At 46.2% G+C, this 24,100-nt stretch overlaps 1 protein-coding gene and 1 non-coding gene across 3 annotated transcripts; one reads left to right on the top strand and one right to left on the bottom strand.

Annotated features, from left to right (window-relative positions):
• Positions 1-361: 361 nt before the first annotated feature.
• On the bottom strand, positions 362-511 carry LOC115644658. The gene has a single exon (XR_003998580.1). It is a non-coding gene; the product is annotated as a U12 minor spliceosomal RNA (small nuclear RNA).
• A 216-nt stretch (positions 512-727) lies between these two features.
• Positions 728-23,676, top strand: POLDIP3 (DNA polymerase delta interacting protein 3). Of its 2 annotated transcripts, none has more exons than XM_030547846.1 (9): positions 728-980; positions 3,980-4,373; positions 11,138-11,215; positions 14,566-14,661; positions 15,860-16,042; positions 16,729-16,806; positions 17,890-18,019; positions 18,988-19,054; positions 19,556-23,676. In XM_030547846.1, the coding sequence occupies exons 1-9, from the start codon at positions 874-876 to the stop codon at positions 19,728-19,730; spliced, it is 1,308 nt and encodes a 435-aa protein (XP_030403706.1). In that variant the 5' UTR covers positions 728-873; the 3' UTR covers positions 19,731-23,676. The 2 variants fall into 2 exon arrangements, with proteins under 2 accessions (XP_030403706.1, XP_030403711.1); XM_030547851.1 differs by having other exon boundaries at positions 788-980; positions 11,141-11,215.
• Positions 23,677-24,100: the final 424 nt, after the last annotated feature.

Here is a 24,100-nt window from a genome sequence, read left to right as displayed (position 1 = left end):
CCGTTTTGCTCATTGATCTGTTTCATGAGACTCACACAACACGCGTTCACGTATAAAACTGGACAGGTCTGTTCATGTTTGTTTTTTTTAGCGCTGCAAAATGTTGCCAGTTCAGCCCCCGCGGGTGTCCGTGCCTGGATATGAGGAAGCCGAAATAATGAGTTCGTTTCGTTGGTTCCAGAGCTGGAAAGCGCCCGGATCGTAGAAAATAAAAAAACCTTTTAAAGGGCTGTGCCCAGCACTGCGCTCTGTCGCGGCCGCACTGAACCATGCCAAGCACACAAGGCCCGTGCACGGAACAGCTCGTGCACGGAGCAAGCACAACTTCTTTGTCTTTGCCACATCAGCAGGTGGGTGGGATCGGGCAGATCACAGCACCCGGGCATCTCGCTAAGTAGGCGAGTCACCCTGGGGGCGACCTGTGCCCGCGCAAAAATTCTTCTCACATTAGCAGTGAGGACCCGGGCGTCACCCCGGATCGTTATTTTCCTTACTCATAAGTTTAAGGCATAACGACAAAATGGAGCAGCTAGAGGGGGCAGCCGACGCGGATGCTATTGCAGTCGGGGTGAGCAAGGCGGCAGTTCCACCCTGGATTCAGGTTAACCCAGGCCGCGGTTCCAGACACTCCTTACGCTTCCATCGTGTCTCTTTTCAGCGTGAGCATTATTTTCGGGGTAGAAATCGTCCACGTAACCGTCGTCCCGTATGCAAATATAGAGTCTTCGGACGCACAGGATTGTGGGAACCGCGCGCCTTACCTTCTCGCCCTCTTTGTGGCGCGCGCGCGCGCGCGCCCGGGGAGGGTGGGTCGCGCGATGCAGCGCCGTTGCCGCGCGGAGCTGGGAGGGGAAGCGGAAGTAGTTTAATCTCATGTCCGGGACTCGCTCGCTGCGTCTTGTCTCTGGGCCCCGCGACAAGATGGCGGACCTGTCCCTGGACGAGCTCATCCGGAAGCGCGGTGTGACGGTGAAGGGGAGGTGAGCGGCCGGGGGCCCGGGACGCAGCGCGCTGGGGCGGGGAGTCACCGGTGGGACTCCGAGCCCCACTATCACCCCGGCCTGGGCCTGTTCCAGCGGCGGCCGCCCCCTCTTCACACCCCCGACTTCCCATTGGCTGAGTCTCTGTCCCCTGGGACCCCTCTCTAGATGCTAATTGGCTGGCCTTGTTGTCAGTCAGACCGGTTGGGGGGATGGAGATTCAGGGAGGGGGCAGCTGGGCGGCGGCTGCTGCCCCCTGCCCTCCCCCCCCCCCCGGGTGCGGGACCGGCCTCTCCCGTATGGGGCCGGCAACCTCGCAGTGCCATGGGGGCCGCTGAGCCCCTAGCGTGCGGGGCGCCCTGCCCTTTCCCGGTGCTCGCCTAGGCTCCCCTCCAGCTTCCTGCCTCCGCCTGCGCAAGCCCCCTCCCTGCCAGAGCAAAGGGCTCTGCTGCCTCCCGAGACTGCTGCTCCGCTGCTCTTCTCTCGGCCTCCCCTGCTGCGGCTTTGTCTACACTGGAGAACTGAACCAGGCTAAGCATAAAGGGTTCAGTGAGTCCACACTAGCCGTGCTGAAAGGATTCAGTAACTATTGCAGGTTTGCCCTGCAGCCACGCTAGCATACACTGCTTTAAGTGTAGGACTTCACGTTTTCTGTGTTCTTGGGTACCCTGCCTGAAGTTCCCAGCACAGCTCCCAGCAGTGGGACATGGAAGGCCTAGTTTAAACATTTGGGCTAGTCTGCAGCCACACTGGCCAGAGTTCAGGATGAAATGATTCAGACTAAACAGATATTTAGATCTGAAAAATCATAGTCTCCTTCATACAGTTGATAGCACACCTGCAAAACTGTTCAGCGTTCTTGTGGATGTGACATGCGTTATAAGATAGTTAAGAGGTGAGAGTGATTCTTAGCATAGCAAGTATATATCTAGTGTAGACAAGGCCTATGTGCCCTCTTGATTTTCCTGCCCAGCTACCTTTTCCTATGGCAGCTTTTGACCTTCCTTTTTGCCTCAGACACTCGATGCTCCTCAAGACCCTGTTCATGCTTCGCATCTCTCTCTCTGCTCTTCCTAGGCAATCCAGTCTACTCCCATGGTTTTAGTTTGGGGAGAGGTTAGGCTTGAACATGTGCGAAAGTGGATAAGTTAAAGTCTACATTATCTTGTCTAGCTTCATCTTCTACAACAGGTTAGCTTACGCATATTGACTAGTGCAGCATTTTTCAACCCATGGGTTGGGTTGCAAGAAATTGGGTTGCGAGAATGTTCCAAAGGGTCACGTGGCAGCTCCTGTCCCACAGGGCTGGCTGGGCTTGCCTCCCTGCTCCAGGCACTACAATCTCTGTGGTCCCAGGGCCCAGCTGTCATGATGATGGGAGCCTCAACAGTCCAAATTTGAGTGAACCAAGCTGTAACCCTGTGAGCCAGGTCAGAACTCCGCTCACAAATTTTATCCAGTCACGGAGGCGGGACCAGACCAGACCAGCACTGCAACCCCAGAGGTTGCAATGCCGGGAGCAGAGAGCCAAACCCAGCCAGCCCCACAGCACAGGAGCTGCCACTGTGGGGTGAGTGCCCCACCCCCCGGGGCAGGATCTGACTGAAACCACCCCAGGACGTCCACCCCTAGACTATTTACTGGGTTGTGACAAGTCATAAACATTTACAAAGGGATCCTGAGCCCCAAAAGATTGAGAACTACTTGGCCAGTACATTTTAACACACTTTTAAATCCTAGTCTAGCCAAGGCCTTGGCTTTGTCCCTTCATTCATGCTTTCCTGCATTCTTGGAACAGTCTTATGCTGTTTATTACACGAAGCACTTCCTCTCTCTCTTTCAAAACCCTTCTTAACAGGAATCCTTACAACCTTCATTTGCTCAGCAGTAATCTGTCAACAGCATCCCTTACTTGAACATTTGTGCCTTGTCTATTTCTTGTTCATGGTGTCTGACATGGATTGTAAGCTCCCTGATCCAGCTAATATGCCTTACTTAGTATTTGGCAAGCAGAATTAATTTATATTACTATATAATGCTGTTTAATACAGCCTTGCAAGATTGTCATGAAAATTCAAAAGTCTAGGCATAAAAATCTGCTTGCCCACTCAAACATTATGAAAGTGATAACTCTTATTTTATTTGTCACAATCAAGCTATTAAGTAGAATTTGTAATAACAGGAACAGAGTTATATGGAGTGATGTGGTTACTGGTTCCTCGTGTATTAGGCATCATTCAGTTACTACAGGAGTGATTCTCTGCAGAAAAGTAACAGTCATCATACCACCTACTTTTTTCTTTAACCCTTGCTCTCTTGATAACACTGATTTAACTTAATCTTCAATACAGAGAATCCTGACTGATTTCAACAGCGTTAAGTAGGTAGCAGTCTGTATAATTCTGCTCAGATGCTAATACTGGAACTGGGTGAATTGAAGTGAAAATGGTGTAAGCCACTCACACATCCTAACATCTGAGGGTCATGCACTTCAAGAAAACATAACTTGTGTTTGTCTAACAGGAATTCTTGAAAAGATGTCAGTACAGGTTAATTTTTTTTTTTCTACCAGGGCATATTGTGTTACAAAGAACATGTTGAAGGATGTGCTGAATCCAAAAGTGTGGAAAGCTGTTTGTGTCCTTTTGGTCTTTGCATGGTTCCCCCAAAATAACAACCCTTGAAGTCATAAGGGCTTAGATGGGAGTTGCTGTATGTTCAGCATTTACAGCTGCTTAAGTATGGACTTAGGAACCCATTTTTAATAATCTTGTAGTTTTGCCTTTTGCATATCATGTCATATAGTTTATTAATCAGCTTATAAAACACCTAGGACCTTTAGAACAGATAGACTATTGGAATATCACTCTGCTGCTGTTTTGTATGTGCACATGCATACTCGGGGTTCTGTTTGGGAATACAGGGTTTTGTTTGCACCCACAGAAATGCTTCCATTAATGTTATAACCCGCTTTATCAGTCTGAAATATATTTTTCCAGACTAAACAGCAGGCCAGTATTTGGAGGCATTCGATCTCGAATTGGGATCCAGCAAACTCTTTTAAGTAGACCAACACCAACCATCAGTTTCCAAAGGACATTTGATGCCCGGCAAAAGATTGGCCTCACTGATGCCCGACACAAACTGGGAGTTAAAGATGCTCGGGAGAAACTGCTTCAGAAAGATGCTCGGTTCAAAATCCAAGGGAAAGTGCAGGATGCCCGGGAAATGCTGAATTCCCGCAAGCAGCAGAGTGTGCCTGCTGAGAAGGTGACCAAAGTGATAGATGCCAGAGAGAAGATCAGCTTGAAAAGGAGTGCTCCTACTGCTGCAATTGTAAGTCCATCTGTGGGGACAGTAACCCCAGCCATGAAGATCACCAAAACAATTCAGGTAGGTAGTCACTGCTATCCTATCACTTGATCCCCACCATCTGTGCTATGACAGGCCAGTTACAATGATAACGATTGGATAGATGAATTCAAATGATTACAGAGGAGGAATGTGGGAGCCATAGTGATGAATTTTAACCCAGACACTGAAATAGGCATGCCAGGTTTTATGGTGTCTGTGGATTTTTGATATTCGGAGTGTTGTCTGCAAAATCTGAGCTTTCATGTGAGCAAAAGTGATTCTGGTCCTTCTAGTGGCCAATAAAATCTACATGTGACTAAGGCAGCGTTCTGAGTCTTCAGACAGACTGATGTAGTAGCACTGAGAGATGTGAAGCACCCCCATCTTGCCCAGAAAAAATCTGAGGAAAATATAAGCCTGCATCCCAAAAAAGGGAGAAAAAACCAAAGGCAGGAGTTGTAGACCAAGCTGGATGAGCAAGCATCTCAGAGAGGTGATTAAGAAAAAGCAGAAAGCCTACAAGGAGTGGAAGAAGGGTGGGATTAGCAAGGAAAGCTACCTTAGTGAGGTCAGAACATGTTGGGATAAAGTGAGAAAGGCTAAAAGCCATGTAGAGTTGGACCTTGCAAAGGGAATTAAAACCAATAGTAAAAGGTTCTATAGCCATATAAATAAGAAGAAAACAAAGAAAGAAGAAGTGGGACCACTAAACACTGAGGATGGAAAGGAGGTTAAGGATAACCTAGGCATGGCCCAATATCTAAATAAGTACTTTGCCTCAGTCTTTAATAAGGCTAATGAGGAGCTTAGGGATAATGGAAGGATGACAAACGGGAATGAGGATATGGAGGTGGATATTACCACATCTGAGGTAGAAGCCAAACTTGAACAGCTTAATGGGACAAAATCGGAGGGCCCAGATAATCTTCAGCCAAGAATATTAAAGGAACTGGCGCATGAAATTGCAAGCCCATTAGCAAGAATTTTTAATGAATCAGTAAACTCAGGGGTTGTACCGTACGACTGGAGAATTGCTAACATTGTTCCTATCTTTAAGAAAGGGAAAAACGTGATTCGAGTAACTATAGGTCTGTTAGTTTGACATCTGTAGTATGTAAGGTCTTGGAAAAAATTTTGAAGGAGAAAGTAGTTAAGGACATTGAGACCAATGGTAATTGGGACAAATTACAACATGGTTTTACTAACGGTAGATCGTGCCAAACCAGCCTGATCTCCTTCTTTGAAAAGGTGACAGATTATTTAGACAAAGGAAATACAGTAGATCTAATTTACCTCGATTTCAGTAAGGCATTTGACACGGTTCCACATGGGGAATTATTAGTTAAATTGGAAAAGATGGGGATCAATATGAAAATTGAAAGGTGGATAAGGAACTGGTTAAAGGGGAGACTCCAAGGGGTCGTACTGAAGGGTGAACTGTCAGGCTGGAAGGAGGTTACTAGTGGAGTTCCTCAAGGATCGGTTTTGGGGCCAATCTTATTTAACCTTTTTATTAGTGACCTTGGCACAAAAAGCGGGAATGTGCTAATAAAGTTTGTGGATGACACAAAGCTGGAGGCTATTGCCAACACAGAGAAGGACCGGGATATCATACAGGACGATCTGGATGACCTTGTAAACTGGAGTAATAGTAATAGGATGAAATTTAATAGTGAAAAGTGCAAGGTCATACACTTAGGGATTAATAATAAGAATTTTAGATATACACTGGGGACACATCAGTTGGAAGCAACAGAGGAGGAGAAGGACCTTGGAGTATTGATTGATCACAGGATGACTATGAGCCGCCAATGTGATATGGCCGTTAAAAAAGCTAATGCAGTTTTCGGATGCATCAGGCGAGGTATTTCCAGCAAAGATAAGGAGGTGTTAGTACCGTCATATAAGGCACTGGTGAGACCTCATCTGGAATACTGTGTGCAGTTCTGGTCTCCCATGTTTAAGAAGGATGAATTCAAACTGGAACAGGTTCAGAGACGGGCTACTAGGATGATCCAAGGAATGGAAAACCTGCCTTATGAAAGGAGACTCAAAGAGCTTGGCTTGTTTCCCTAGCCAAAAGAAGGCTGAGGGGGGATATGCTTGCTCTTTATAAATATATCAGAGGGATTAATATTAGGGAGGGAGAGGAATTATTTAGCTTAGTACCAAGGTAGACACAAGAACAAATGGGTATAAACTGGACGCTAGGAAGTTTAGACTTGAAATTAGACGAAGGTTTCTAACCATTAGAGGAGTGAAGTTCTGGAACAGCCTTCCAAGGGGATTAGTGGGGGCAAAAGACATATCTGGCTTTAAGACAAAGCTTGATAAGTTTATGGAAGGGATGGTATGATGGGATAGCTTAATTTTGGCAATTGATCTTTGATTATCAGCAGATAAGTATGCCCAGTGGTCTGGGATGGGATGTTATCTGAGTTACTGCAGAGAATTCTTTCCTGAGTGCTGGCTGGTGAGTCTTGCCCACATGCTCAGGGTTTAGCTGATCGCCATATTTGTGGTCAGGAAGGAATTTTCATATGGGGCAGATTGGCAGAGGCCCTGGAGGTTTTTCGCCTTCCTCTGCAGTTTTTCTCCTTCCTCTGGGTCACTTGCTGGTGGATTCTCTGCAGCTTGAGGTCTTCAAACCACAATTTGAAGACTTCAATAACTCGGACGTAGGTTAGGGGTTTGTTATAGAAGTGGATGAGTAGGGTTCTGTGGCCTGCTTTGTGCAGGAGGTCAGACTAGATGATCATATTGGTCCCTTCTGACCCTAAAGTCTATGAGTCTATAAGTATCATCATTAACTCCTACACTGCTGATCATCATAGCAAAACACCCATCTGGACAGCATGGTTGGATGTTCTGTTAATTGGATAGGACTGTCTGCAAGAATAAGATTACAAGTTAGAATATGCAGTTATTTGCATTTATAACAGATATCTACATTTTTGGTCTTCATTTCCCCATCTTCTCTTCTTTTCCAGCCCTTTTCCAGCACAAGCTGATGATGACCTGTTTTAGCAGGAAAGTTCTCGTTTTCAGGAAGTGGCCTATTTATTTGACAAATTACAAAACCCGGGTTTTGTCCCAGATTCAATATAGCCAACTGATTGGCCTGCCATCTTTCCTCTGTTCACTGATCTCTGACTTTACCCCCTTGCCATGGATACAACCTTTCCCATCCACCCTCAAGCAGAGGTGGATTAAGATTTATTAGTGCCCTGGGCACAAAGAACATTTGGGCCCCCCCATGCTCCTTCCTTTCCCCCGCCAAGGCCCTGTGACCTGGCTGAAATGGGATAAATGGCCAGTTTTGCCAAAAAGGGACTTGGGGGAGGGGCGGGGGGAGAAGAGTGGCGGTGCTTGGGGGTGAGCAGCAGGGCCCAGGCCAGCCCTGCACAAGGAGGCAGGGGGGGAATATGCTCAGTGGGCTCCAGCTGGCCAGTGGGCGGGGCCTCAGGAAAGGAGGAGCAGCGTGGCAAGACCCTGGGGGGAGAGAAGAAGCAAGGATGCAGGGCCAGAGTTCTGGTGCTCCTGCAGGGGCCCCCACATTGGCCGGGGCTCCTGGGCACAGGCTCTGTGGGCCTGTGTGGTAATCCACCACTGCCCTCAGGTAACATGAATCTCAGCTAACTCTCCTGGACCCCAGTGCCGCTTATCACCTGCCAGGCTCCACAATGAACTACACGTGCACTTAGTGCAGTGAGTAGACCCGTATGTCACTGTAAAGGAGGAGAGGATGCTGGACAGCTAAAGGGAAAGGTGCTGGGGGAGAGCAGCAAACCACCGCACATGATAACAGGAACTTACAACCTGATCCTGACCCCCTCTGGCTGCTAAACTGTGCTCCTCCCTAGGATGAGCACCACAGCTACCAAAACCTTTTGCTGAATCTCTTACCTGACCACTCTTTTCAGCTCCTTCCCATGTCTGCTAGGAAAAGCCATTTCCTCCTTGAATTTGGAGGACAGAATTTTTGGAGAAATTGCACATTATCTCTGCAGAGTTCCCAGTCCTTGCCAGCCTGGGGAGTGAGAGACTAGACCAAAGGATAGAAGCTGGCTCTCTCACTTTACTGTAGTGTGATGCATTAATCACAGTACAGTAAAGCTTCCCATAGTCGTTGATTATTCAAATAGGTGACACTTATAGCAATCCTTGACAGTTAAGGTAAAGGGATGTGTACAGAGCTCTCGGCTGTGAGGCGTTAAGACTCTTGCAGTGCATGCTATAAGATTTAAGTGGCTTCTGAAAACTTGGTCTACTTTAATGACCTTACTGATTTTTTTGACAGATTCCTCTTGCCCTACAGAGCTGACTAAGGAGTAGTGCAGGGCTTCTCAAACTTCATTGCACCGTGACCCCCTTATGACAACAATGTTACTACATGACCTCGGGGGTGGGAGGGTTGGAGCCTGAGCCCCGCTGTCTGATGTGGTGGGTGGGAGCTCAGACTTCAGCTTCAGACCTGGGTCCCAGCAAGTCTAATGTTGGCCCTGGTGACCCCATTAAAATGGTATTGCAACCCACTTTGGGGTCCTGACCCACAGTTTGAGAACTGCTGGAATTGTGCATAGTAGAGTTAAAAACAACATGAAATTACATAACTAAAACCACAGAGGAAACCCTACATGTGATCTAAGATTCTTCATAGGTTTTGCCAAAATTCCCAGCTGTTTGCAAATGCCCCTGCTCACAACCCACAAACTAAACTGTCCTGGTCCCATCAGGCAGACAGCCATGTTGCCTTGGGATGCAATCTTGTCAGATCTCTGACATGAATGGAAGATAGTTCTTGATCATTACCTGAATGAGAGACCTCCAAGGAAACCTCAGTGTGCTGCAGGAAGTGGTGTTGGTGGTTTAGTAGGGAAGACATTCTCTCTGAATCTGAATCAGTGGCAGAGAAGGAGCCTAGAGGGAGCTGTGCTGCAGGAGTTGCTGCCTTCTAGAAATGCAAAACTGAGGCTCTGACTCATTGTGATTATTAAAAGTTCCTATGCTAATTTTGCAAAGAGAATATTAGCCCCACTGTCCTGGACAAGTTACATACTGCTCTCGGAGATGGCTGCTAAACAGTTAAGAGACCCAATATTCCAGAAAAGGAACTGTCAGTTGTGGAATGGTGAAGCTGTAGATCAGGGGTCTCAAACTCAAATGACCATGAGGCCCACATGAGGACTAGTACATTGGCCCGAGGGCCGCATCACTGACAACCCCCCCTGCTGCCCTCAGCCCTGCCCCCACCCCACCCCTTCCATGTGGCTCTGCCCCGCCTCTTCCCACCCCTTTCCTGCCCCCATTCCAACCCCTTCCCCAAAATCCCCACCCCAACTCCGCCCCCTCCCTGCCTCCAGGGGGTGCAGGAGGAGTGTGGGGTGTGGCAGGGGCTCAGGGCAGGGAGTTGGGATGTGGGGTGCAGGAGGGATGAGAGTTGCGGCAGGGGGTTAGGGTGTAGGAGGGGTACGGCAGAGGGCTCAGGGCAGGGGACTGGGGTGAAGGAGGGGTGCGGCAGGGGGCTCAGGGCAGGGGATTGGGGTGCAGGAGGGGTGTGGCAGGGGGCTCAGGGCAGGGGATTGGGGTGCAGGAGGGGTGCGGCAGGGGGCTCAGGGCAGGGGATTAGGGTGCAGGAGGGGTGCGGCAGAGGGCTCGGCAGTGGGTTGGGGTGCGGGGTGCGGCAGGGAGCTCAGAGTACGGCAGGGGGTTGGGTGTGGCAGGGAGCTCAGGGCAGTGGGTTGGGGTGCAGGAGGGGTGCGGCAAGGGGCTCAGGGCAGGGTGTTCGACTGCAGGCGCGGTTCGGGGAGGTGGGCATGTACTGGCCCAGCATGTACTGGAACATGGGTAAGGAGAGGTGCAGGGTTGTATTGCTGTTGTTTCAGGCACCACCCCCAGCATCTCCCATTGGCCGGGAACAGGGAACTGTGGCCAATGAGAGCTGCTGGGGGCGGTGCCTGAAGCAACATCAACACACACCCTGCACCTCTCCTCCCCCACGTTCTTTCTGCTTCCCAGAACGGCATGGGGGTAGGGCAGGCAGGGAGCTTGCCCTGACCCCGGTGTGCTCCAAGCCAGAGCCACTCTAGGTAAACACTGGGGGAAGGTGGGAGACTCCTGAGGGCCGCGTGTTTGAGACCTCTGTGGTAGACCCTGGGTTTATTCCAGTCGCACAGAGTAACTGGTCAGACTGCTGAAAGGACCAGCTGTGTACCATCTTGTGCAGCATTAGCTTCAAGCAAAACTTCATACTTGAGTAGGGATAAGTTCATGCTTGATATAGAACAGAGCTTTTGAATTACTTTGATCCTTAGGGTGTAGGTTTCTGGACAATACCATAAAACGTGATTATATGCACTGTTGCTTCCCACAGCACCAAAGAAGGGCAGTCTGCAGATCCTGTCACTTAGCTATATTTAATATTTGTATATGCATAAGTCTGATCTTAGCCTTGCAGGTTTTAAATTCATCTCCTGCTAATCTTGAGTCAAAGTTCACATAATTGGCAGTTATAAATCCTCTACCTAGGCCTTAGCTCTTAATTCCTTTGTTGTTTTGGGCTGGTGTGTCATGCTGAGCACTTACTGCAGAAAAAAAAATTGATTCTGCATTATTCTGACTCTTCTGTGCTTTCTAACTGAGGCTTTGTCTCTATGTCCTACCTACCATGGTATATATGAGAGCAGGGATGTGAGTCTTATTTAAGTATTCTTGAAATGAACAAATGGCTGCCCTATTTTGAGACTGGGACTGGCAGATTGTGGTGTTAATCCTTTGGCTGTTTCTTTCCTTTAATACCACAGCAGAAGGCTGCAGTCCCAGGACACACTCATCCTGCAGGAATGAGGATCAATGTAGTGAACAGCCACACACAGAGACAGGTGAGTTCCATTCACTGGCAGTACTGGTACTATCCACTTGTTATTATGTGTTTTCCCCAAGGATTAGTAAATGTGACGGGGACACCTTTCATTTTCCTCTGGGTTCTAGTATCTTGGAAAGGGAGGAATTTGAAAGTTCTTTCAGACCTTGACTCTTGTGTATTCTTGTGAAGAAGGTAGGAGGAGGAGAGGTCAAATAAAAGGGACCTTTTATATCGTAGCTATCATACATGACAGTTCTGAGAATACAGGGTGGTATTTACAACCGTTGCCTTTCTGAGTTTTAAAGTTTCTTTGCAGAATCCTCTCCTGTGTCCCTTCCCTCTAGACTCTTGTCATAAAATCATTGGTAATATCACACCAGATCATGCAGTTGGTCCATCTAGTCCAATATCCAGCCTGCTAGACTGAATCTGATTGTGGTCTGTTCACAAATGACCAGGTGCATTATGTGGGGGGTTCCCCCTTCTCAGAAGTTCTGAATACTGGACTCTGATGAGGCAGAATGCTGGATTACGTTGACCAGTGCTGTGATTTAGCCTGGTAGTTTCTGTATTTATTAACTGAGCACACCTCCTCTGGAGGTCTGAGGGAGACATCTGGCACTCTGTGCTGTCACTTTCTTTTACCATATTTGCATTTGAAATCTTTTAGCACCAGCCAGACTTGTAACATTCTCATCTCCTTTGATTTCTTTTCTCTTCTTCTGTACCCAGGCTCTTGTTTCTTTTGGGGTTTTCCTCCACAGTATCTCTCAAATCTATTTTTTCCTCTTCATAGCTATGGTAAAACCTTTTCCATGTCTTGGTCATCTCTTGCCTTGATGAGTGTAATTGCCTTCTCTCTGGCCTTCTTTGGTCTTATCTCTTAATTTACTCCCCACCCTTATCTGCCCAGAATGCCATTGGTTAGAACACTTCTTTCTTCCTTTCTTCTGGCTATGTTGCTGCATTCTGTGAATCCCTTCGCCAACTTTCTCTTTCCATCCATGTCAGATACAAGCCCCTTGTCCTTATCCTCATTGTTCCACACAACTCTATCCCTGCCAATACTTCTGCTCTCATTTCATCCAACTATCCCTCTTCTTACAGTCCTGCTGCATCTCTTGCCTTCATGCTTTCTTCATTACTGCAGTTTATGCTTGGAGCAGACTCCTATTTCCTGTGCCCAACCAGAACCTGTGTCCTCCTTAAACCCACTTCTTTTGCAGATCTTTCCTTCACTGATCTCCACACTTTGTAAACTGTTTTCCTGAGTATAGAATTATAGAACTGTAAGGGACCTCGAGAGGTTATCTAATCCAGTCCCCTACACTCGTAGCTGGACTAAGGATTATCAAGACCATTTCTGACAGGTGTTTGTCTAACCTGCTCTTAAAAATCTCCAATGATGGAGACTCCACAACCTCCCTAAGCAATTTATTCCAGTGCTTAACCACCCTGACAGGAAGTTTTTCCTAATGTCCAATCTAAACCTCCCTTGCTGCAATTTAAGCCCATTGCTTCGTGTCTTCTCAGAGGTTAAGAACAATTTTTCTTCCTCCTCTTTGTGACAACCTTTTATGTAGTTGAAAACTGTTATGTCTTCTCTGTCTTCTCTTTTCCAGACTAAACAAACCCAGTTTTTTCAATCTTCCCTGATAGGTCATGTTTTCTAGACCTTTAATTATTTTTGTAGCCCTTTCGACTCTCTCAAATTTGTCCTCATCCTTCCTAAAATGTGGCACCCAGAACTGGACACAATACTCCAGTTGAGGCCTAATCAGTGCAGAGTAGAGCAGAAGAATTACTTCTTGTGTCTTGCTTACAACACTCCTGCTAATACATCCCAGAATTATGTTTACTTTTTTTGCAACAATGTAACTCTGTTGACTCATAATCAACTTGTGGTCCACTGTGTCCCCCAGATCCCTTTCCACAGTACTCCTTCCTTCGCAGTCATTTCCCATTTTGTATGTGTGCAACTGATTGTTCCTTCCTAAGTGGAGTACTTTGCATTTGTCCTTATTGAATTTCATCCTACGTACTTCAGGTCATTTCTCCAGTTTGTCCATATCGTTTTGAATTTTAATCCTATCCTCCACAGCAGTTGCAACCCCTCCCAGTTTGGTACACCTCTACCCTATTATAATGCAACCCGATATAACACAAATTCGGATATAACACAGTAAAGCAGCACTCTGGCTGATCAAAGCAAGTTCAATATAATGCAGTTTCACCTATAACTCTGTAAGATTTTTTTGGCTCCCGAGGACAGCGTTAAAGCAGGGTAGAGGTGTATTGTCTGCAAACTTTATAAGTGTACTCTGTATGCCATTATCTAAATCATTGATTAAGATACTGAGCAGAACCAGACCCAGAACTGATCCCTGCGGGACCCCACTCGTTATGTCCTTCCAGCATGACTGTGAACCACTGATAACTACTCTCTGGGAACGGTTTTCCAACCAGTTTTGCACCCGCCTTATAGAGTAGCTCCATCTAGGTTGCATTTCCCTAGTTAGTTTATGAGAAGATCCTGCGAGACAGTATCAAAAGCTTTACTAAAGTCAAGATATACCATATATCTTTGTGTTTGAGTTGAATTATAAGCTCTTTGGGCAGGTATCTTGGCTTTGTGTTTTGGAAACAACCATATGCATTTATATTTCCCCTTAAAAACAGTATTGGCTACAATGTAATGAAAGTATTTGGGAGTTCCCCACAGTGTTGAGGGTAAGGATTCAAAGCATCTATCGAAGCTTGGAAATGAATTGTTCATTCAGCAACAAAGAATTTTGACCTCCTCAGCACAGTGTTTTCTGGGACCGGACAGGCATCTAATGTGTTGAATACAGTTTATTCAAAAGGAAGTTTGGACTCTCATGCATTTGGCAGCCATCTGCTTACCAAAAAGTCATGTACATTTGCTTTAGGCTGGTAGCTGGCAGGATGCTAAGGAACAGCAGGCACTAAATCTTCACTGTATTAATGTCCACATAATGTATTAATGTCCACATAATGTATTAATGAGTCCACATAATGTTCAGCGATTCAGAAATCTGTATGTAGCTGCAGTATTTCTGGAGAACTCTCTTTGCTGTGGCATCCCTGAGGAAGAACTGTCATTGCGAGGGCACTCTTGTGTTCACTTACTTTTTGAATCAGATTTATCCAACCTCAGCTCTTTGTCACTGAGTTGTGAGGGCAGGAGCAAAGCACAGAGAGGGGTTGTTGCTACCATCTCTCTGACAGTGAGCAGGTCTGTTCCTCAGGAGGCTGTAGTTGGGGAGAGGAAGGTGATGGGCATGGTGCCATCTGAGTAAAACCATACCCTTGTGAGACTATTGTTTGCTTGCTGTTTGTCTTTAGGGCCTGTATGACATGGAAGATGATGATGAAAGTGTATCTCCCCTTCCTAGCAAACAGATGAAAATCACCACCACAAACAGCTTCCTGCACAACGCGGTAAGGGAGTGTCTCAACAGTCCCCACCACACCATGCTCACCTTGGGTGGACATGCAGGCTGCAGTTTTACAGGGCTTATGTTCTTTTAAAGTATGTAAAAGATCCCCTTGGAATGTGTTTGCCCTCAGCCCCTCCCTTTCCTTCATGCCTGTGCTTCCAGCTTTACCTTGCAGGTCAGAGGAGTCCTCTTTGGGCTCTGTACGTTGTTATAAGCCTTTTGCAGCCAGAATGACTGCTTACCGTCACTGGTAGGAGATTCCTGCATGTTGGCTTTTTGCTGTCTTCCCCTGGTGGGGAATAGTTCCTTGAACCTGGCTCATCATTGCCTGAGCATGCGAGTAGTGGAAACTTGCTGGTCCCACTGATCCCAGACTGGACAACTAGAGAGAGAGATCCTCTTGCATTGCAAAATTGCAGCTGGCTGCCTATCCGCAGGCACCAACCATCTGGGGGAGGGTAGAAAAGCAGGCAAATAGATGTGGCTGTCCTAGCACCCACAATCTGGTTTGGTTCATCTAAGTCAGTGCTGAATCAATGCCACTTAACTGCTGGAGTTGCCAGCATCTGACTAAGATTTAAAACTGAGCTCCTGACCACTTAAGGTCATTAAAAATTCCTGGATTTTTTTTGCGAGAGTAGAGATGTTAGTTCCAATACACTGACCACATTCCAAGCATGATCATTATATTCTGCTGACCTAAAACTCCCCAAGCAGCCCCCAACTGGAGATGTTATTCTTCACATCTCTTACCGTGATACTAGGTTAGTGTTTCTGGAGAAGAATGGCCACTGCATTCTAGCCCATAGATAGATAAATCTTAATGGATGAATGATCTCTGCAGGCAGTTTGAAAAGTGCTTTGGGATCTTCAGGATGAATGATGTAAAATGAAAATCCTTCTTAACTGAGCTTTACTACTGCAATGTGAAAACAAGTATCCTTTAACAGTGCTTGTCTGCAAGGAGCGGTGACGACTGTCTTTAGGGCTAAATGCATCCATAAGTGCTTTAGCTGATTTCCCCAGCCAGGGTGGAGCTGCTGAGAGTCTCCAGTAGCTCATAAAGTCATCAGACTGGGAGGGTGTGACAGCACCTCAGTGTGTGTTGGTAACTCTCCCTGGCTATTGCTGCTTGAAAAGGGGTTTCTGCTTGAGAAGGTTACAGCTTTCAAGGATGCTGTTATTCACCCTTTGTTTAGGCTGGGCTGAGTGGCAATAAGTTCTCTCTTTCCAAGACCGTCCCCCTCACCAAAGTGGTCCAGAATGACACCTATACAGCCCCCCCAGCACCTCTCTCTCCCATTCGGACAAAGGCCCTGACAAACATGTCCCGGACCTTGGTGACCAAGGAGGAACCACCAAAAGAACCAGCACCTGTAGAGGTGAGTACAAGATAAGGGGTCTGCCTTCTAGTGGATACCCTCCACACCTCTAAAATCTGTCTAGATTGGCTGGATGGAGAGCTCGCCTCGACATCTCCCTCCGACACCCTCAACATGGGATTTGTTACTTAGAGAGTCAAGCCAATCTAGGTGACTAGAACCCACTTCCAGGCATTTTAAAGCTGAATCTGTCTATGAATCCTCATTTATTGCTAAACAGTAAGAAGGGGGAATGTTTGGGCTTCCCATCTTGATGTTTTTGTTGAATGTTCTGTCCCCCAGAAATCCTGGCAGAATCCGTGTTGCTAGGATAAAAGATAAGAAATGGGTGGTTACTTCGAAACCAATGGTGACTTCAGGGACCAATGGGATTTGAGATTTAACTGACTGTTTACATGTGCAGGGCTAAACTAATGATCACACTTGGGGTTGAGATGGAAAAATAACGTCAGAGACCTATCAGCAGGAAAGATGGGCTTTATCTGTAAAGACCAGTTGGGCTAGGTTTGAGAGAGCTTAATACCGTCTTAACTTTTCAGCATTGTTTTTCCCTCTCCCTTCTCCCATTTGCCTTCCCTAGGGCCCTATTTGCTTCAGTTTATTCATGCTTTCTCTGCCATGATGTCTTCTCTGATGTCTTTTACTCTGTCCTTCTGCATATGATATGCTCTTCTTTGTGTTGGCAGCCGGTGTTCAGCCCTTTGGAAGGTACAAAGATGACTGTGAACAATCTGCACCCCAGAGTCACAGAGGAAGACATTGTTGTGAGTGCCATTTATTGCTGGGCTCTGTGTGGCTAGAATTTCCCTCATGCCCCTCTCCATAGATTTGATTGTACTAGCCACATTTTGTATTAGTGCAGGGGTTGACATTTGTTTTTTTGGAAGAGTTCTGAGAGTTCCCTACCTTCCACTTCTTAACCTTTATGCTGAAGAAAAATCCCTTTTAGGGTGCATTGAGACCATGTGTAGTTGGCTGGAGGAGTTGATTTCAAGGGATACGTGGCATTGTTCTCACCCTTCTACTGCCCACCCTCCACATCCAGAACCTCCACAGCACTTGCTCATAGTAAGCCTCCCTTGTGCTCCCAGCCCCTGAGCACTAAACATAGGCCCCCAGCTGATTAGAATTTTAATTCGTGTTCCTTTCAGAAATGAAAAACATGGAAATCCTTTTAATCCCACTTTGGAAAAACCTTCCTCTCTCTTTCAGTTAGACAGAGAGGGGTTACTGGGTTTAACTCCAGTTATTTCCTATGCTATGACTGAAGTAACCTTGAACGCTTCATCCTGCAGTAGTGTTAGTAATCAATCTATCAGACACCCAAGTACTTATACCAGTGGTGGGCAACCTGCAGCCCATCAGGGTAATCTGATTGCGGGCCCAGAGATGTTTTCCTGCCATTGACCGTCTGCAGGCATGGCCCCCCTGCAGCTCCCAGTGGTCACTTTTGCCATCCCCAGCCAATGGAAGCTGCAGGAAGCGGCAGCCAGCACATCCAAGCGGCTCGTTGCTTCCTGCAGCTCCCATTGGCCAGGAATGACGAACCGCAGCCACTGGGAGCTGCAGGGGGCCATGCCTGTGGACGGTCAACGTCAGCAAAATGTCTTGTGGCCCACAGTCACATTACCCTGATGGGCCGCAGTGTTGCCCACCACTGACTTATACCATAGTCGGTATCTCTAGACTGCTAGCTATTTCACTCCCAGAGTCTTGAACTACTCAGCTGTGGATGTAGGGGCCCTCTTTCTGAGCCTGGCCCACCATGGTAAGACCGTCAGATCAAAGCAGTAACTCTAATGTGGCACTGACAGCAAGCACAGCCATGACCTGCTGTCTGTCCTCAGGAGCTGTTCTGTGTGTGTGGCGCTCTAAAGCGAGCCCGTCTCATGCACCCTGGAGTGGCTGAAGTGGTCTTTGTGAAGAAGGAAGATGCCATCACAGCATATAAGAAATACAACAACAGATGTTTAGATGGTAAGTTTGAGGCTGGAGTTGTAGGTCAGGTGCATGAATCAATCAAAGGCTTTCCAGCTCGGTGCAGATTTCAGAAGGTAATTCAGAGTCTTGTGCTGCTCAAGGAGGGAGTGTGTCAGGGAATGCTACTGAGAGCTGGATAAAGGGGGTTGGGGTTCAGTGCTACAGGTTTTATGTAGGTCGTTGAGTATCTCCACTGTCCATCAGTGTTGTTTTCAAAATCTATTTCCCTAGGGGAGCGGTCTAGCTCAGAGGTTGCATCTGGCTTCCGCTGAAGTTAAAAACACAAAATTCTCCCCACCAGATAAAACTATTGGTGCATTTAATCCAGTATCCTGTCTCTGACCCCAGCCAGTGCTGGACACTTCACAGGAAGGCATAGAGTCCCTGCTTGGGCAGTATGACGAACCCCTGTGTTTTGCAAAGGCCTCAAGGCACATCCAAAGCATTTCTGAAATCAGGGGGTTGCAAAAATGAATATCAGTCTCTGTATGGATTTTGAATAGTACAGTAATTCAGCTAATACAATTTACCGATATATTATTGTAGATAGAAATTCATTGCTGACTCTAGATGGTTATTCACTTGCTCTTTGCCCTTAAACTTGAGGATTGATGGCTCTTGTAACTTTATCCTAGTGAGCAAAGTCACTTAAGGTGAAAGCAGCTCACAATCGGAGATTCTCCTGCATCTTTGCTAAACCATAGCAGCCTACTCTGTAATTGCTCGGCCAGCTTTTATGCTGGTGCTAGAATGTTGTAATTGCATTAAGCTCTTACGGTAGCTCCACTGCTGCTTGCAAGTGCTCTGACTTTGCCATGACTCGAGTGAAGCTGCTGTCTCTAATGGCTCCCCACAATTCCCCAATGTGTGGGGCTGCATCCACTCACCTCCGTCCGGACGTCAGTGTTATGCTTCTGGGGTCTTGCCTTGCTGGGGATATGAAATTTGGTTTTGGGTTTTTTTAGGGCAGCCAATGAAGTGCAACCTTCACATGAATGGGAACGTCATCACATCAGATCAGCCAATCTTGCTGTAAGTGCTCACGGTGGAAGAGCCAAAAGAATTTGCAGGTTCTGTTTTGGGGAGGACTTTTTGAGGTGAAGTACAGGAGGAAAATTTTTCTATGGTAAATTCTTCTCACAAGAAAATACTCTGTAGCCCTTTTTCACCTACACCCCTTCAGCTGTACTTAGCGCTGGATTGCAGCTGCTGTCTTTCCACTCAAGGAAAACAAGATGAGACTCCTTCCACAGCCCATTGGTGCTAGCCTGACTGGCTGCAGGATTGCTCCTGAGCAATGCAATGTGTTCCCTTCGCATGCACCTGAATTGAGTGTGCTGCAGTCTGTTTCCAAAGCATCCCTAGCCCCTGCTGGCTCAGGAATGAGAGGCTGGGACCAGGAACCCTTCCACGGCTGAAAACATTTCTTAAGCCACACACCTAATCTCTTGGAGGGGGAACAGTAGCCTCTGAGGCTGCCCTAGTCTTATTGTAATGTGAGATTAACTATTGTGTCTGTTTTTCATCATGCAGTCGATTAAGCGACACCCCCTCTGTGAAGAAGGAAGTAGAACCACGGCGGTCGAATGCTGGTGCCTCCTCAAATCCGCCAGCTGAGGTGGACCCTGACACCATTTTGAAGGCTCTCTTCAAATCCTCGGCGGCCTCTGTCTCTGTGCAGCCCACAGAATTCAAAATCAAACTCTGAGAAGAGTGGAGGCGAGCAGTGGACTGGAAAACTTGCTGAAGGCATGGAAGGGGAGAATCACGTGGGAGCGCAGGTGTTACTGTGTTTGCCCACCTTGTGTTTTTTGTTTTCTATGATCGCTACCTTCCTGTACAGTAGTGTTCCCTCTCTTGTGTATTTTCTGTTTTCATAGTTGGAGTTTTCTTCCACATTTTTCCAAGAGAATAACCTCCCCCGTCTAACAGTGAGATATATTACCAAGCATAGACTCATGTAACTCCCTCGTTTGCTCCACACCCCTTTGTGGCCAGCTATTAAAAGTGCACCTAAAGACTTTGAGGGAAGGGGAATGATAAACAGCACCTCTTGTCTTCTGGCTAACAACCTCTGACCGAAAGGTGAAGCCCCTTTGTTATTGTTGCTTGATACCAGATTTAATTTTTAAAGCTGCTGCATTTGGGGTGGAGCCAGGTGTGATGCTCAGAAGCAAGCAGCGTTTTGACACTTTTATCTCACGTGCACCTGGTAGGATACAACTTCTGCCTGGCTCTTAGATGCTTTGCTAATCGGCAGCTGTGACACTTGGAGGCTCTGAGAAGAATCCAGCTCCCCTATTTATCAGCTGATGGAAGAGTTTGGGCTGTGGGGAGGATATATGGACAAGTGCAGACATACCGCATCTAATCTGCTGTCACAGTTAAGCCTCTGCTATTGTCCTGGTGAAATTCAGCATTCAGTAACGCACTGAGGGGGAGAAAATAGCCCAGGCTTCTGTGTAACATAAATATATCTGCTCCTTAGGGTACCCGAGGGTGATCTGCATTTTCCTTCCTTCTGGACTAACTTCATGTGAGAGCAGGGATTTTGACCAGAAACACTAGAAATTGAGTGTTTCCCCTCCAATTAGGTTGAGTCATATCATGTTCTCCCAACCCCTGCTGTCCGTGTAGGGACATGAGCTTTTTTATTGGGTGGGGTTGGGACTGGGAAGTTCTTCTAGCATCTCCAGTCCAATTTTATGGAGAGGAGTGGGTTGGGAAGTAAGTCATGTACTAATATGTAGGAAATAATCCTCTTGTCCACCTGCTCTGAAGGAGTATCAATTGTAAAATGGCTCCACGTGAGCTATGCTTGGCCGATATGCAGAACAGCTGCTCATGTACATGGGCTGGAAGGATGGTAGAGGCACTTCATGGCCTCAGAGGGATGGCCGTTGGGAAATCAGTGTAAGGTATACAGCAGAGAAGAGAGCATGGAAACCAAGCAAGCCCCAGGTAGAGCCACAGGAATGTACCTTCCAAGGAGGGACTGTTTGTCTGTGATGAGCCATTGGCCACTAGGTGGCACTTGTTGTGCTCCCATTGTTAGCATAGTATTAACCCAGTGAAAATTGGGAAGTCCAGGTAGCTCTAACTCTATTAGTTTCAATTGTATTATGAGAAAAGAGGAAAGTAAAAACCACCCCAAAATCTGGCTGAAGTTTGAACTTGATCCTTCCAGCTATGAAACCAATTCTGGTCAGCACTGCGGATATTCTTTAGTGAACTCTGTCCAGTACCATTGTAGATTCAGACTCCATTTCTTGGTGGACCCTATGTTTCTTTTGCACTCTTGTGCAAACTTTGTTCTGTCCGGTGGCTACAAACCATTCCTCTCTCATGTCATTTCACTTGTAGCCATGGAAAGAACTGAGGACTCAACAGAACTTGCTTTTCTGAGTACTCATTGTATCTGGAAAATAACTGCAGTTATTGGGGATGCTTCTTATGAACTGCAAGTGTATGGGGGAAAGGTTTGAGACATCAATTGTTCCTCTTTTAGATCACCCATCAGACATCTGTGTTTTAATAAAAAGGGGTGGGAGAAAGGGAGTGTTAGGGGTTGGAGAAGACTATGTATTATCTGTTTCAGAATAAATGTTTGTTATACAGAGATTGGATTCTAAACTTCTTAAGACACTGAGGAAATTGACAGAGGCCAGGTCAGTTGAACTTTGAATCAAGCCTGCTGCTTCACTGGTAGAAAGAAGTTGGGAAGTCTCAAATCAGTAGTGTTGGTTCAGTGAATGCCATACATAGTTAAGCACAAGGTGGGCAGTGGGAGGAGAGTGCATGCCTGGCTCAACTCAGGCAACTGGTACTAATATGACAAAGCCTTACAGCTTTAGTGCTGAAGTTCAGCCCAGCTCACTATGTTATCAGAATTATTACCAGCTGATAGCTGGCTGCTGTCCTATGATGTGAAATGAGATTGGTAGTCTTGGTCTAATTTTTAGTAGCTAGGTATCCACACTATCAGAATGGACAGTCAGTCCACATTATTGGCAGCTTGAAGGCAAAAGAATGAATGGAGCTTTGAGACTGAACAACCCTCAGGGTTGAAATATATTGGTGAGACGATGTGGAGAAGTTTGCATTGCTGCTGTCTTCTCCATACCTGTTCTGAGAGAGGCCTTTAGTTTACAGGTCTTTTAGGTATCTTTCAGGAGCACTAAGCTCACAACAAATATTTAATTAAAGAGTGGATCCTAACTATGCACTGTCTGAGCCTTTTGGCAATTCTCACTTCATGAAGGTCTACAACAGTTGTAACAGTAGAGGGGAAAATATGTTCCAGTGGTCATTTACACAGTAATCTTTTTGGAGCAGGGACAGCACCGAGCCCAATGGGCCCTGAACCTGAGTAAGGTCTTTCAGTACTACTGCAATGTAAATAAGGCAACGAGAACCTGGGAACCTTACATAGTAGCACAACTCTCCTGCCTGCCTCGGAAAACTTTTGTCTGTCCTTTCTCCCAGTAATAATATTTCTATCATGACAGATGAAATGTCTATAAGGCCACTGACTGTCCAAGTGGTGGAGTGCATGTGTTTGATGATAACCACAAGAATTCCTGTGCTGCATCCTTATTTTTAAACATCCATATGCTCTGTGGTGGTGTATTTACCCAGCTCATCATGGCCTCCTTAGGACAAAAGACTTGAGTTGTCTGCATTGCAAAGCCTCTTTACGTGGATGCTAACCTTCCTTTTCCCATTTGACAAGAAACATGGTGGTCTTCAGCCTGGCTAAGACTATCAGGACCATGTGAAGCAACAAGCCCTAGAACAGCCACTGACCACTTAGCAAGCATGTAAACAGAACCTATGTGGTGACAAGCTTTCAAAGTTTATCTTCCTGATAAAAATGCAGCCTCAAGGCTCTGAAAGGGTTTGTCACTACTGTAAGTACTGCTCCATGGAGACAAACCTGCAGTAACACTAATCCTTTTAGAGGACTGTTGTCCTGTTGATCCACAGTTAGTTCCAAAGGCAGAAAGGCATGGTGCGTTCTGGTGTCTCTCTGTCTAAAAATGTTCTCTATAGTAGATTATTATGCAGTTAACAAGGAGCTTTCTGATTTTATACACTAAGCCTCAGCCACAGCTGGAGAAAGCATACAGATCTAGGTGGGTCACTAATCTCCATATTTTTGGCATAGGAAGTTCCTTTACTGTTAGGATGATGTGAATGTAGACACATGCATTAATGGTATTTGTTTAAGGAAGAGAGTCACATTATTAACATTGTGATCATAGGTCAAACCTGGGATAATTTAACTGACATGGACATTTATTTAGAAGGCCATGGCACACTTTTATTTCCCTACAGCCCAGGAGCTCAAGTGTGACCATTGAGAATGTTTGGATTATACATATACTGTAATGGAGAGCCTGAGTCAAAGGTGAGTTCTACTAACAGACCTTATTTGTAGAATTCTAATATAATTTAGTAAGTTACCCAAAAAAAAGTGCATTTGTCATGTGTTACCTGTAAAGGTGTAGCAGTGGGGGATCTTGACCTTGGTCATTTCTGAGACTTTAAATCTAATGAAGGTCACCTTTTCCATGATATCTGCAAAGTGTTCAATCATTTATCCATATCCATTTTTAATCATAATTTAAATAAACCAAATCTTGCCAACCTTACGGGATCAGCCTGTTCTGTTAATCTTGCTAATTTAGAGAATCTACCCAACTGCTTTAAACTTCCTATCACAGATCATCCCGACTTCTCCAAAGAGTTCTCATATTTGCGGCGAGCAGAAGTTAAAATGGTTGAGAGAGAGCTTTGACATGGTCAGTTGAAAAAAATCTGTCTCTTAAAGAAAACAGTTTGTTCTGTGGGAGCTGGGATTCTCATGTTAAAGAGTGTGAGGGAATGGGGCAGAGCCTTAGATTCAGCTGCTCATTTCATAGGATTCCATCTCTTTTTTGTCTTTAAGCACTCTGCCACCTTAGTGATTTTGTATTTTCCAATGACAGAGACTTAAAAACAGTTGTTTGTGTGAAATTAGATGGTGGTTCAAGTTCAGTTTCCAGTGGTCCACCAATATCACAACTGTCAGCAAAG

The sequence above is a fragment of the Gopherus evgoodei genome, chromosome 1 (genome assembly GCF_007399415.2).
Source record: "Gopherus evgoodei ecotype Sinaloan lineage chromosome 1, rGopEvg1_v1.p, whole genome shotgun sequence".
NCBI classification, from domain to species: domain Eukaryota; kingdom Metazoa; phylum Chordata; order Testudines; family Testudinidae; genus Gopherus; species Gopherus evgoodei.
Note: the sequence above shows the minus strand (reverse complement) of the source record. Positions and strands in the feature narration are given on the sequence as shown.